The sequence below is a fragment of the Dipodomys merriami genome, unplaced genomic scaffold (assembly GCF_024711535.1).
Source record: "Dipodomys merriami isolate MVZ:Mamm:240054 unplaced genomic scaffold, mDipMer1.0.p SCAF_143, whole genome shotgun sequence".
Lineage (NCBI taxonomy): Eukaryota > Metazoa > Chordata > Mammalia > Rodentia > Heteromyidae > Dipodomys > Dipodomys merriami.
In genome coordinates this window covers 3,248,031-3,262,318 of record NW_027202749.1, presented here as the reverse complement: position 1 = coordinate 3,262,318, position 14,288 = coordinate 3,248,031, and the positions used below count along the sequence as shown (strand labels likewise).

The 14,288-nt window shown below is 60.6% G+C and overlaps 1 protein-coding gene across 7 annotated transcripts in view; it reads right to left on the bottom strand.

The window, feature by feature from the left end:
* Positions 1-14,288, bottom strand: part of LOC138826550 (serine/threonine-protein phosphatase 2A 55 kDa regulatory subunit B gamma isoform) — a 56,271-nt gene continuing 41,983 nt past the window's right edge. For 6 of the 7 annotated variants that reach the window (XM_070021812.1, XM_070021813.1, XM_070021807.1 and 3 more), the window contains 7 exons: positions 12,134-12,299; positions 11,118-11,230; positions 10,409-10,586; positions 6,982-7,146; positions 5,677-5,846; positions 5,402-5,493; positions 1-2,370 (listed from right to left, as the gene is read on the bottom strand). In XM_070021812.1, the coding sequence (XP_069877913.1) occupies positions 2,079-2,370; positions 5,402-5,493; positions 5,677-5,846; positions 6,982-7,146; positions 10,409-10,586; positions 11,118-11,230; positions 12,134-12,299 (1,176 nt within the window). In that variant the 3' untranslated portion in view covers positions 1-2,078. Of the gene's footprint in view, positions 2,371-5,401; positions 5,494-5,676; positions 5,847-6,981; positions 7,147-10,408; positions 10,587-11,117; positions 11,231-12,120; positions 12,300-14,288 lie in introns of those variants that run through there. The other variant, XM_070021814.1, reaches the window with a different exon arrangement.

Sequence of the window (14,288 nt, the reverse complement as noted above, 5' to 3'; positions counted from 1 at the left end):
TTATAGATGTAACATTTGTTATTTTTATTGGAAAAAGCTGGTATTCACATATTTATATTCTTTTTTCAACAGTTGGATAGTTTGTGAGACACCGAAGAAAGAATGCACCTATGAGTGACAGAGTTGGAGACGATCAGGCCCAATGACACCGCCCCGTCCCCGCTGAGCCCCACCACGCCCAGGACTCCGTCCTCCAGAACCACCACGCCAGAAGGAAAACCCCAACCCCAACAACGCCACACCAACGACGCCAACACCCCGACACTCAGAGTCAAGACACATTTTGTGACCTGGCTTCGGGTCCGCCCGCCCCGCCCCGCCCCGCGCTGCCCGCCCCCTCCCAGCTTCCCTCCCCCCACATACACACTTGTTACCACCGAGTGCTTTGGGCAAGTATCCAGAGAAGATCCTTTTGTCCTTTTGTGTCTTTTCTTTTTGCTTTTTGGTTTGGTACCCCAAGTTGAAAACAGAAGAAGACCCTCCCTGCTTTTTGCAGATCTTGTAAGATTTACACTTTGAATACAGTAAATGTTCACTTAAACTATGACTCAAAAAAGGCAAACTTCCTCTCGTAAGTCTGAATCATACAAGGGAGAGACATGGTGCCAGATCCCCGAGCAGTTGTGTAAGGCCCTCACTGGGTTTTGGCTTTGACAAGAATTCTATACAATTTACTACATTCTCGAACCTCTTTACAAAGGGGGCTGGGGAGGGGGCAGTCAACCGATCCTTGGATCATTAAACTGAGTTAGGGTAGATATGTACATATAATACTGTCCAGGTCACCTGGCTTGTAGAGTGATCTATAAACAAACATTCTTCATTCATGTCGATTAAAAAAGAAAAAGAAGGAAAGCCGATGGCCCCCTGCTGTGTAAATGTGTGGCCGGGAGTCAGGGCGCATGCGCGTTGTGCTTTTCCACACATACAAGGAGCCGGTGGTCCCCGGGGGAATCTCAGTCGGGTCTGTTTCCCGCGTGTTCGTCCAAGGTGTAAAACACAAAAACAAACACAAAATGAACGAATGACGTTGGCTTCAAGTGTGCCCGTCTGCCCTCTACTTCCTGAATCAAAACGTCAGCCCACGCAAGGACCTCAGGAGGTGCGGGTCTGGGGTCCCCGCCTGCAGACCGGGGGGACAGCGCCACCTGACGTGGGGCTGTGGCAAGGCCGGGAGAGCCGGGAGAAGCATGCGAGGGTGGGCAGAGCCACGCCCCGCAGGGCACGGGGGGGGGGGGGGGACCATCCACACGCACTTCGCAGGATGGAGAGCCGTCTCCTTTCCAGAACCTTCCCTCGGGGTGGATGCTGTGTCACCAGGCCGGAGGAGGGCCTGTGTGCAGCCACGGCCCACCACGGGGGAGGGCTGGCCTCCCTGCTTCGAGCCTCAGTTTCCTCCTTTGTGCCCTGCGTCCCCACCGCGCTCAGTGTCTGTAGAGGAAATGACCGGACCCCCAGCGTGGGGCCGCGGGCCGCGCGGTGCTGGCTCCCAAAGGCGCCCAGGGTGTGGAAGGTGGAGAAGCCCCGCAGGGAGGGCAGCGGGGAACCGAGGGTGGCGGGAAGTGAGGGCCGGGGCACCCCCACATCCACACCCCTTCCCTGGAGGAAGCCGCACCAGCAGGGGCCCTGGGGTCCAGAAAGACTTCAAGCGTCCGCAGAGCTGGGCAGCACTCACGGCCGCGCACGCTGGAGCCAGACACGGCTCACCTTCCACCCTCTGCTCCCCGAGCATGAGGGCCGGGCCGGGGCTGGGGGATCCCCACCCAAGACCGTATGAAGTCCTAACAAACCCAAGACCACAGCCAGACACGGGGACACAGGCGCACGAAGGAACCCTGACCACCGAGCCCCGCTAATCACATCTGCTTTATGATCTGTAGCTGTGGCTCCACATCTGTCTTAGGATCTGTGGCGTGGCTCCCCATATTCCACCCACGCCGAATCCGGCTCAGGGGCGCTGGCGGGGGGGGGGGGGCCACACGGCCAGGTCCCCACACGGCCGCCCCTGCGGCTGGGCTGTGAGGGTCGCGTCGGGACACCGGGGCCAGGCTGCGGGGAGGGCCGGCTGCGGCCGCCCCCTAGTGCGCGTCGGCATTGACCTTGTCCTGGAAGATGTAGAGGTTGTTGGTGGCGGCGATGGCGATGATGTTCTCGGCCGGGTGCCAGGCGGTGTGCAAGATTTTCTTGGTGAAGTCCAGGCTGTCCACGCTGATGTCGTCCCGCCGCCGCTTGCCGCCCAGGCACACGCGCCGTGGCTTCAGCACCGCCCGCGGCTTGCTGCTCTCCCGAGACGCCTCCAGCGTCACGTCCCGCTTCGTGTTGCGGTCGAACATGCGGAAGAAGTTGTTGTAAGCCCCCGTCATGATGACGCTGCGGGGAGGGCGGAACGGGGGTCAGCCGAGGAGGGGGAGGCGGGAGGGAACACCCAGAGCCGGCACGCCACCCTTCCTGTCCACCCTGCATGTCACCTTTCTCCAGGGATTCCCTGTTCCCAGTATCTCTGTCCCCCCTCGGACTCTGGGGCCAGGAGCTGGGCCCCCTGCATGCACAGTAAACGCACATCCTCGGCTGTTCTCCTCCAGTCTCACACACAGCCCTGGACTTGGGGCCACGGAGGACATTCGCTGAAGATGCCTGGCCTCTGAACCGCAGGCCGCCTGCCCGCCTGGTCCCAAGTGGCCACTGCCACCTGAGAGGAGACACCCACACCTTAGGGAGAGGGACGTGACTGAGACAGGAGGATCAGAGGGGAACCATCCACAGGAGTTGGGCTCAGCACGAGACAGCAGGGCGGTGGGTCCTGTCCAGGGGTCTTCGGGGTGCTGGGAGCGGGGGAGGGGTGCTGGGGTCACCATCCCAGCTTGCATTTCCTGTGCCTCAGCCGGCATGATGGGGGGGCCGCCTCTTCTCCACCCTGCACCCCTGGCTGGTCTGGGATGAAGGAGTGCTGGTATCATGTGAGGACCCCAGGAGCAGCCAGGGGAGGGGCTGCATCTGACATGTGCTGACGTACTACTCAGACAGAAGGCACAGGGGAACGGGGGAGGGCTGGAACCTTCTCTCCCTCACTGCTGGCATGCAGGTTCAGAAGGTGAGACTCAACATGCTACTTGCACTTCTCAAAGGGTTGGCTGGATGGCCAGATGGATGGCCAGAGACAGATGGATGAAGAGATGGGGATGGATAGATAAATAGATGGATTGATGGATGGATAAATGAATGGATGGATTTCAAATGAATGGATGGACAGATGGATGGATTTCAAATGAATGGATGGACAGATGGATGGATGAATGGATGGGTGGACAGATGAATAGATGGATAGATGAGTTGATGGACAGATGGATGGATAAACGGATGGATGGACGGATGGTGGACAGATGGATGCGTGGACAGATGAATAGATGGATGGAAAAAATAGGTAAACATGGATGAATGGATGGGCAAATGAAAGAATGGGCAAGTAGATGGATAGACAGATGGCGATGGGTGGACAGACAGACGGCATTATCCGAGTGAGGAAGGCTCACGTGGGCACTGCCATTTTCCCCTCAGACGTCCTAGCAAGGCAAGAAAGGACATCGCCGGCCATTCTGCAGCACAGGACGTGGGAAGGACCAGAGCAACGGGGCCACAGGGTGTGGAGCGCCAGCTGAGCTGTGCGCAGCCACGGGAACGGGGGAAGGGGGCCACAGGGTGTGGGGCGCCAGCTGAGCCGTGCACAGCCACGGGACGGGGGAAGGGGGCCACAGGGTGTGGGGCGCCAGCTGAGCCCTGCACAGCCACGGGACGGGGGAAGGGGGCCACAGGGTGTGGAGCGCCAGCTGAGCCGTGCACAGCCACGGGAGGGACGGGGGAAGGGGGCCACAGGGTGTGGAGCGCCAGCTGAGCCGTGCGCAGCCACGGGAGGGACGGGGGAAGGGGGCCACAGGGTGTGGGGCACCAGCTGAGCCGTCGCAGCCACGGGAGGGACGGGGGAAGGGGGCCACAGGGTGTGGGGCGTCAGCTGAGCCGTGCGCAGCCACGGGGACGGGGGAAGGGGGCCACAGGGTGTGGGGCGTCAGCTGAGCCGTCGCAGCCACGGGACGGGGGAAGGGGGCCACAGGGTGTGGGGCACCAGCTGAGCCGTCGCAGCCACGGGGACGGGGGAAGGGGGCCACAGGGTGTGGGGCGTCAGCTGAGCCGTGCGCAGCCACGGGACGGGGGAAGGGGGCCACAGGGTGTGGAGTGCCAGCTGAGCCGTGCGCAGCCACGGGACGGGCGAAAGGGGAGCTCCGTGCTTTCTGGCTCCATTCTTTTCCACTTCTCCGGTCTGCCTCCAGACTCTCAATCGACAGGAGTGGCCTCTTGGTTGCCAAGACTATGACACAAAATGTGCCAAGGCCAGCGCCTGCCTGGAGGGCACGCAGCGGGTGCGAGGCCCGTACTGGGTGGGGTGAGGTGGGGAGGGTCCTTCTCATATCTCCCCCTCCCCATGCTTGCTTCCCCTGCGGACAGGCCTTGGGCCTGGGCTCCTGGGCTGCAGATGCCAGCGTCTGTCAGTCTTGGGATCCCTGACCACAGGCATGGCAGCCGGCAGATGGAAGGGCCCAGAAGGCTTCTTGACATGGACACTCACAGAGTGGGGTGGGCGGGGCATTCCAGGGAGCCCCTGGGGGGTGGGAGAGAGCAGGGTGGCGAAGGAAACAGGAGGGCAGGGTGGTAGGGACCCTAGGATGTGGGCAGGGGGCATGCACAGTGCCCACCTCTGGGCAGTGGGAGGGGAAGGTGGGATGCTGAGCCCCAAGGCTGGGACGAGGGTCCTGTGTCTAGCCACGTGCACCCCCTGGTGGCCACACAGAAGCATGACAGGCATTGGGCACGGCTGTGCACAGGGCACCCAACACAGGCCAGGAGGGGCTGGAGCGGCCCTCGCGGCCTACAGGACCCCAGGCCCATTCCCAGGGAGCCCCCAAACACATCAGGAATGCAGCTCAGGCAACCCGAGGAGCCCTGTGTCCTGGGGGTCCCCGGAGCAGGTGAGCACGAGAGGTGTCCACATGCCAGCCAAGCCTGCCCACTACGCGTCCTTCAGTGGACCCTGTGGTCACGGTGCTGTCGGTGCTGTCGCTCTGACCGAGCACAAGCCACTTCCGGAGCTCCCTGCCCCCTGGCTTGGCCTCCAGGGCAGCCCTCGCCTCGTCCTGTCCCTCTTACAGTCCCAGGTCTGCGCCCAAAGCCGCAGGAGGTGGCCATTCTCACGGAGGCGCTGGGCACCCTGGGAGGCGCGGGCAGCCGGCAGCGGACGGGCAGGAACCTGATGTGATCTGGAGCTGAAGGAGCCCCTCACGGAGCGAGGACCCCGGGGCGCAGGCCAGGGCCCCCGACCTCCCCCTCCCTGCGGCCCCAGGCCCCAGCTCACCTGTCGCTGCCGTTCCAGGCGCACTCGAACTTGTCGAAGATGCAGTCGCTCTCATACAGGGAGCAGAGCTTGCTCCGAAGGTAGTCATGGACCTGAGGGGAGGGGTCAGCTGAGTGACAGGTCCCCGGCTGCCCGCCCACGGCCGGGGAGGGAAGCAGGCAGGAGTGGCCACCGGTCTCAGGCCCGCGGCCAGCAGGCCACCTGGTTATGCTTTGGGATGGGCTCCCGCACTCCCGGAGGGCCCCCGCAGCACCCCCGGGTCTGAGCGGACCCACCTGGTAGGTCTCGATGGGCCTCGCCTCCATGTTCAGGTCCCAGACCTTGACAGTGAGGTAATCCCGGGTGAGCATGTACCGGCCGCTGTGGCTGAACTTCACGTCGGACACTGACGAGATGATTTCCGAGAAGAATGAGCGGTTGCTGGGGTCCTCGGGCTCCTCAAAAACTGCGGTGGGGCAAAGGGCGGCCAGGTCACGGGGGGGGGGGGGGGGGGGGGGCTGCGCTGGCCCCACCCCCTTCACACCTGCCCCACCCCCCCACCAGGCCCCGCCCCTCCCGGCAGAGCGGCCAGTGCGGGCGGGAGGACTCGCGTGGAGCCATGTCCACCCCCATCGGTGCCACCTTCTCAGCCCCGATGAGGACATGAGAGAAACGGGGAAGCTCCCTGCCTCAGAGCCGACCGATGGAGCCAGAAGGGCGGATCTGAACCTGGAGCCGTGCGCGCTGCCCTGCCCTCTGCTGCCCCCTCCTGGCGAGGCAACGTGTCTGACTTTCTCTAGACATCCATCCCTTTCCCTCCCCAGCATGCGCTGCCCAGTGGGTTGGGGTGCCAGGGATGGGTGGGGATCTGGACCTGCCGGGCTTGGTCACCAGCCATTCCTGTCTCCTTGGAAACCAGCGACTGGCAGGCCTCCCAGCCAGCCTGCTCTCCCAGCCCGGCTGATGGCAGATCCTGGAGCCTCACGAAAGCCCTCCCCACTGGCCACAGGCCACGAGGAGTGGAGCCCTGCTTCCTGCTAGAGCTCTGCAGCTCCCTGACCAGGGCCCGGTCTGTGCACTGCGGCCTGTCCCAAAAGCTCGTGCAGCGAGCGGGAAACGTCGGCTTATGCTCATGCAGCCAGCCAGCAGCTCACACTCAGAGCCTCTATGTAACAGGCTCCGCTCAGGCCCTGGGGGGACACGGAGCCCTGATCGCTGGGGCCCTCAGCTCCTTGCAGACAGGGATCGGACCACACCATACACTGGACAGCCAGGCTGGAGAAGGGCTGGCAGGAAAGATGGGGCAACACGGTCAAAGGTCCCGAGGCAGACAGGAGCTGAAGGCCCGCAAAGCAGAGGCAGGCGAGCACCCATGCGGAGGCAGCGGTCAGGGCAAGAGGGAGGATGCTAGTCGGGAGGACCAATTCATTCTTTCACTCACACGCATCCAACTCACTCATCTGTGTCCTCATTCGCTCACCTACCCCCCACCCACGTGTACGCACACACGCACGCATGCTTAGGCTTGGGGTGTCATTCGTTCAGTCGCTGATTCACACCCCCACATGCTCACACGTGTGTGTGTGTGCGTGCACACTCACGCTTGGAGTGCTTGTCGCACAGGGCGGCTGCCCGCATGTCACAGAGCCGCAGGGAGCCCTTGCTGCTGCTGTACACGAAGAGGTTGCAGTGGTGCGGGTGGAACTCGGACGCTGTGATCACCTCGGTCAGGTCCTCCATGTTGGCCGGCTTGATGTCCACGATGTCTGGGCGGCGGTCAAGGAGCACACGGCCGCGCAAGGCCCCGTCCCTCCCCCGGCTCAGCTGCCCTTTCAGCACCAACACTTGAACCTGGAGGACAGAGCCACTAACCAGGTGCTTGCCAGCCATCCCTCCCCGTGTCTGCCCACCGGCCTCACATGGCTGACCCACCACCTCCTCCCTCCCTCCCCGCCCAAGGAAGGGGCCATCAGCTCCAGCCCCGGTAACCACAGACCTCACTTCTCCATTGCAAACAGGAAGAAAGGAACACAGAATGTGCCTGCTGCCTACCTCCACTTACTGCCTACCAGTGCCTACTACATATCTGTAACAACCACATACCTGCACCTGCTACATACCTGCACCTATTACACACCTGCACCTGCTGCATACCTGTGCCTACTACATACCTGCACCGGCTGCCTACCTGCATCTATTACACACCTGCACCTGCTGCATACCTGTGCCTACTACATACCTGCACCGGCTGCCTACCTGCATCTATTACACAGCTGTACCTGCTGCCTACCTGCATCTATTACACAGCTGCACCTGCTGCATACCTGTGCCTACTACATACCTACACCGGCTGCCTACCTGCATCTATTACACAGCTGTACCTGCTGCCTACCTGCATCTATTACACAGCTGCACCTGCTGCATACCTGCATCTATTACACAGCTGCACCTGCTGCATACCTGCATCTATTACACACCTGCTGCATACCTGTGCCTACTACATACCTGCACCGGCTGCCTACCTGTGCCTACTACACACCTGCACCTGCTGCATACCTTTATCTATTACACACCTGTATCTGCTGCATACCTGTATCTATTACATACCTGCTGCATACCTGCATCTATTACACACCTGCACCTGCTGCCTACCTGTGCCTACTACACACCTACCTGTATCTATTACGCACCTGCACCTGCTGCATACCTGTATCTATTATGCACCTGCACATGCTGCATACCTGCATCTATTACACACCTGCACCTGCCACATACTGGCAGGGGCACACGTGCTGGGGCATCTGCTGCCACCCTTGCCCTCCTGTCCTCAGGAAGAAGCAGGACCGGGTGGCCTAAGCCCCTCACAGGCAGGCATGGTCGGTGCACTGTCTCCGGTCCCATCAGCTGGTGGGTGCGCTGTTAACTTCCTTCACTCCTCAGCAGCTCAGTCCCCCCACTCCCTGCAAACTGAGCTGGTCAGACGCAGCTGGGCATCCGGAGAGAGTGGCAGGGCACAGAGGGACTGGGCAGTGGGGAAACCACGCGTCTGTCCTTGATCCCTGGACGCCACTGTGGCCCTGTCACGCTGAGTTGCAGGGGAGGGCGGGTGGAGGGCTGAGCGGGAGCCGTCAGAGCTGTCCGCCGCTTCTACACCACGGCCTTGCTGGAGACTCTGGGGGGACACGAGGTGAGACCGGGGTGACAATGACGCTGGGCTGTGACCCAGGACCAGGCGCTGTTCCAGAGGCTTCGAGGGGCCATTGGACACCCATCCACCTGAGTGGGGTGGTCCTCAAGCCACGGCTGAGGCTCATGTGGGCCGCGACCACGAGGTGCCACACCATCGGGGCAAGGCTGGAACCCCACGTTAGGCACGCAGGCTCCTGAGGAGGCGAGCAGCGAGGCGAGCATTGTCAGGTGCAGGCTAGTGCCTGGGTGTGTGCTACCATCCAGGGGCAACCCACCCTCAGCGCGCCCCAAGGCTTACTGAGGCTGCTTGTGTTCAGGCCCACTCTTTTTTTTTTTTTTTTGTTCTTCGTGTGGTTTGAACTCTGGGCCTGGGCACTGTCCCTCAGCTCTTCAGCTCAAGGTGAGCGCTCTACCACTTGAGCTACAGCGCCACTTCCAGTTTTCTGGTGGTTTATTGGAGATAGGAATCTCACGGTCTCTCCTGCCCGGGCTGGCTTTGAAGTGTGATCCTCAGATCTCAGCCTCCTGAGTAGCTAGGATTACAGGCGTGAGCCACCAGCACCCGGCAGGCCCACTCTTCTTATCCAACCACAACTCCCCCCCCCCAAGACAGCAGACAACCTGCACAGCTGTGCCTGCAGCCCAGGGGCGCTGCGCCAGCACCCGGGCCGTGCTCAACACCGCCGTCCCACTGGAGAGGAAGGGATGGCTGTGCAGGCCGCGGGCCCCGGGTCCGCTCTACACAGTGGGTCACGGCCTGGTGAGGATCACTGGTGCACGCCGCGTCAGGCCGTGTGCCCATGGGACACTCGGCTCTCAGAGGCTGGCGGAGGGGCACACCCCACCGAATAGACCAGATCAGCAAGGCTGAGGACCTGGGGCCGCCAGGGGCCTGGGCAGCGCAGGCCAGGGGGTCTCGGGCTGGAGGATGCCCAGCTCAGGGCCCCGCCGGCCCTCTTCACTCCAGCCGAGTTCTCAGCAAGCAGACATGCTGCCCGGCCTCCACCTCCTAACCCTGGCTGTGTCCCCCCGGCTGTGGCCAGCTCCACAGATGAGACAGAAAACGTGTTCCAGACTAAGGGGTGAGGTGAGGCCGGCCTGCAGCACAAACAATTGCTTAGGGAAGAAAAAAAAAATCAATGGAACCATCTTGAAATGTGTGAGCGCTAAAAATAGATCAGCGGCCTCAGCTGTGGCCCTGTGCTATCCTTGAGCAGCAGAAAACTCTAGCAAACCACCGCATGGACCCGTCTCCAGATGCTGGCATTGAAAAAGCATGAGAGGCTGTTTAAAACAGAGATGGGGGAATGTGTGAGCGGAAGGAATCAAAGAACGGGGAGGGGGTGTCTGGGGAGCAGCAGCAGAGGGTGCTGGGGGAGGGGAGGGGTCTGGGGACCAGCAGAGGGAGCCTCTTTCCTCCTGAAGTGTGCAGGAGCGGGGTAGGTCCTCCAGGGGAAGCCCTGTTTACCAGCCTAGGACGCTGTACCTAGTTGCTCAGGAGGCTGAGACCCAAGGATCACGGTTCAATGCCAGCCAATTAACCACCAAAATGGAAGAACTAGAGCTGTGGCTCACACAGCAGAGCACCAGCCTTGAGCAAAAGAGCTAAGAGGGAGCAGCCAGGCCCTCAATTCAAGTCAGAGTCCCAGCGCACACGCAAATGTTTTCCTAAGCAGACATGTGATTCCAGATGTGGGACCTAGCCACAGAGTACGCAGCCTCTCCCTAAGAAGCTAAACAGAGGCAAAGACCCCAAGCCGAGCGGCTCACAGTCGAACCCGCCCGCCATTTGAAGGCTCCGGCCTGGAGGGGCGGCAGTGGGGCCGGGGGGAAGGATACTGAAGCTCCTGTCCGTGATGGCCAGGTGCCACAGGTTGATGCGCAGGTCATCCGCGGACATGTAGGTCTCGCAGTCGCTGTTGACCGAGATGGAGTTGATGTGGTAGGTGTGGCCGTTGGCAAAGATCCTCCGGGGGCTCACTTCCACCATCAGATCCATGGGCTTCAGCACCGGCACCTGCAGGAGGAGGGGAGGAGAAGAAGCAGGTCGGACAGCAGGGCCGGGGTGGAAGGTGCCCTTCTGGGCCCCAGCTTTTTGTGTGTGCAGTCCAGGGCATGATCCCTGAAGCTGTTGTTGTTCAAGGCTGGCGCTCTACCACTTGAGCCACAGCTCCACTCCTGTTGCTTTTTTAGTAGTTTGTTGGAGATAAGAGTCTCGTGGACTTTCCTGCCCAGGCTGGTTCTGAACCATGATCGTCAGATCTCAGCCTCCTGCTAGGATTATAGGTATAAGCCACCAGCGCCTGGGTGGGCCTCAGGTTTTGGGGGGTAGAAAAAAACGTCAGGATCCCGTGACCTCACCCTGCTCCAAGGAAAACGGGGGTTCTGGTGAGGAAACTGAGGCCTGGAGCAGGGGACACAGCCGCCCCACAGAAGCAGCCCCACCAGACACCAACCCTCAAGGCTCTCCAAGCCTTAAAACCCCTGTGGTTTCAAAGAAAAAAAGGAATGCAAAGCCCAGGCGCAGGTCCCGGGCGTCGGTGCCCACCTGCAACGAGGTCACTGTGGAAAGATCCTTCAGCTTCCCTTCTTCATCCTTCAGGTTGTAGCCCTCCGGCCGCTTGTCTCGCTCGGTAATCTTCCATAACTTTATCGTTTTATCTTGAAGAAAAGAACAGAGAAGAACACATGTCATCCACCACCGGGACGGAGGGCATGCATGGCTCCAGCCAGCCACACAATGGCACCCACTGGAAAGCCCGAGACCCCCACGCCGCGCTGGATGAGGAACATCTCCCACCGTGTGGGTTCTACACACAGCGTGTGCGTGTGCCAGCACCTGTGTGTGTGTGTGTGTGTGTGTGTGCAAGCACATGGTGTGCAGAGCTGGTCTTTACTCCAGCCCTTTCTCATGTTGGATCCCAAAGGTGACAGTCGCGGGCTGAGGGTCTGACGCCCCGGGACAACCCATCTGCCCTCACCCTGCCAAGAACATCACAAGAGAAAGCTGAGTGGGTGTGGTGGTGAACTGTCAGCGTCGCCTGTTGGGTTAGATGTATCTCAGACACAGCTGTGAAGGGTTATTTGTTGTTTTTTCTCTTGAGCTGAGATTGGAGTAAGCAGGTGACCTTCCATCATGTGAGTGGGCCACATCTAACCAGCTGAAGGCCGGGAGAGGGCAAAGGCCAGCTGCCAGGAAATGGCTTCAGGTGTGAACTGCAGCTCTTCCCTGCCTTCCAGCCAGGGGTCTACGCTACAGACTGCAGCCTCACTGGCTCCCCTGATCACATGAGCCAGTTCCTCACCTGCCTACCTGCCTACCTGCCTCCCTGCCTCCCACCCTCCCTCCCTCTCTCTGTCTCTGTCTCTCTCTCTCACACACACACACACACACACCCCTCAGGCAGCTGCACCATCAGTGGACAAGAACGAGTGGGCTATGTCCTGCTGTACGAGTGTACATCTGTATGGGTACACACATACACGTATGAACATGTACATGCATGCTCATACACACATGCACGTGCGCACGCGTGCACACGCATGCATACCATGAGGCCTCACCATTGGTGGACAGGAGCGAGTGAGCCGCATTCTGCTGCGGGAGCCATTTGATCTTGTTGATCTTCTCCTCTATCTCCAGGCTCTTGAGATAGTCGAACTCTGGCTCGTGACTCTGGAAAGTGCTGTACACGTCGTACTCGCCCTGGCTATGAGGTGCATTTTTACTCTGCAAGGAAACCAAGAGGCGGCTGAGCTGCAGGACTGCCCCACGGAGGCTGGCGCAGGCAAGGGGAAGGGGACAGTGGTCAAACCGTCAGAGGGTCTGACACAGCCTTTCAGCCAGCCACCGGGGGCAGGCACCAGGGCCGAGGAGAATGCTATGCCTCCGTGACCCAGGACTCGCTGGCCCACCGTGTCGTCAGCGCAGCTAAACAACTGAGTGAGCTCAGGTTTGCTGAGCGACTACTCCATGCTGAACACTGACAAAGGCTTCAGGGCTCTCCTATTCGCAGCCCGCAGCCCGCATGGAGACAGGCCACACGGCGACCTGTGACTATCGAGGACAGAAGGCAGAGCTGAGGGTCTGACCAGCCTGTGTCAGCCCTAACCTGCTCCTGGCACCCACGGATCCAGCTGGGGCCTGACTTTGCAGGGGAGACAGACACATGCAGTCCTGGGACAGGACACCCGGCGACAACAGACCCGAGACAGGACAGCACCCCTGACTGGGCTGCCGGGCGCCATCCGGGCTTAGGCAGCGGAGTTCTTTATGGTATGGCCCCCCCCCACCCCCGGTACAGTCCCTCCCTCCAATATGAAGGTGCTGGGTCCAGGGTGAGCCTCAGGGACAGCTTTCCCAGCTGTTTGTTTCCATGGCAACGTGAAGCTGCACTGCAGAGACCAATGAATTCTCCAACCACGCAGGCTCAGCTTCAAGTTTTCCTGTTCATTATCGGAGAGTGTCTATGTTTAGGCTCCGCCCTCTGCCTCGCTCTGGCAAAGATTCCAGTTCTCTCATGTTTTTGCCTCCATTCTACTTCCTCTCCCGTGAGCACAGTCGTGGGGAGGGGCCGAAGGAAGAAGGTAAAACCAAAGGAAAAGCCCGGTGCCCGTGGCTCACGCCTGTGATCCTAGGGACGTAGGAGACTGAGATCTGAGGATCATGGTTGAAGCCAGCCTGGGCAGGGAAGTCCATGAGACCCCTACCATCTATTAACTAGCAAAAAGCCAGAAGTGAAGCTGTGGTCCAAGTGGTAGAGTGCCAGCCTTGAATAAATGTTTAAAAAAAAAAAAGGAAAGAGCTAAAAGACAGCTCTGGGGCCCTGAGATCAAGCTCTAGGCCAAGGACTGGGACAGACGGACAGACAGATCTGCCAGAGTTAATTTGCCTCTGAATTTGGCAGCAGGAGGGCTGTGCTGTGTCCTCAGCCGTGCCAGCCACCTCCCAGGGTGTGTCCTTACATGCACCACTGCCCCAGGGGGTGGCCGTGAGGGGAATCACAGCCCCAGGACCATGCTCAGCCCCGCCCCTCCGCTCAGCTCCGCCCCTCCCCGCCTCTGCCTTCTCCCTGGTTTCAGCCCAGCACATGTTCACGGAGAGAAGTCCTTCACGGTGTTGTGTGACACATCACAGCCAGGGACCAGGGGGCTGCTTGCCGTGCTGGGCTGCTGGGCACGGGCAGGTGACCGGTCTGTTTCCATAGCTACAAGTGTGGGGATCCCCACCTCTCCCGGAGCTGAGCGAGGAGAGTAGCCAGGATAGTGCACAGAACACCTGGCCAGGAGCCTGCGCACAGTAGGTGCACAGAACAATCCCAGGCCACTCTCGCTTTCCTCAGGATGCTGCTGAGTAGCACACTCGGACGTGGAGTGGCAGGCCTGGGGAGGGACTGGGAAGTGTGTGTGTGTGGGGGGGGGGACTGGGCCTGACCACCACACGGCAGCTGCAGCCTGCCTTCAGGAGCCAGGCAGGAGAGGCCTTGATCGCCCCCTTTCTACAGCCACCCAGGCACAGGAAGGTTTAAGGGAGGCTCTGGCTGCGCTGAGGTTTTTCTGGGGTTTCAGGGTGCAAGCATGGCTTTGTGAGCAGACCTGGGCTCCCCTCTGTACCAGCCAGCCACAGCACCCCCCCCCGCCCCCCGCTTACCTCCAGCTCCAGGGCAGAGCTCTGGAAGGCAGTGCCAAGGCCCAGCTTGGAATCCGTCCTCCCTGCCCC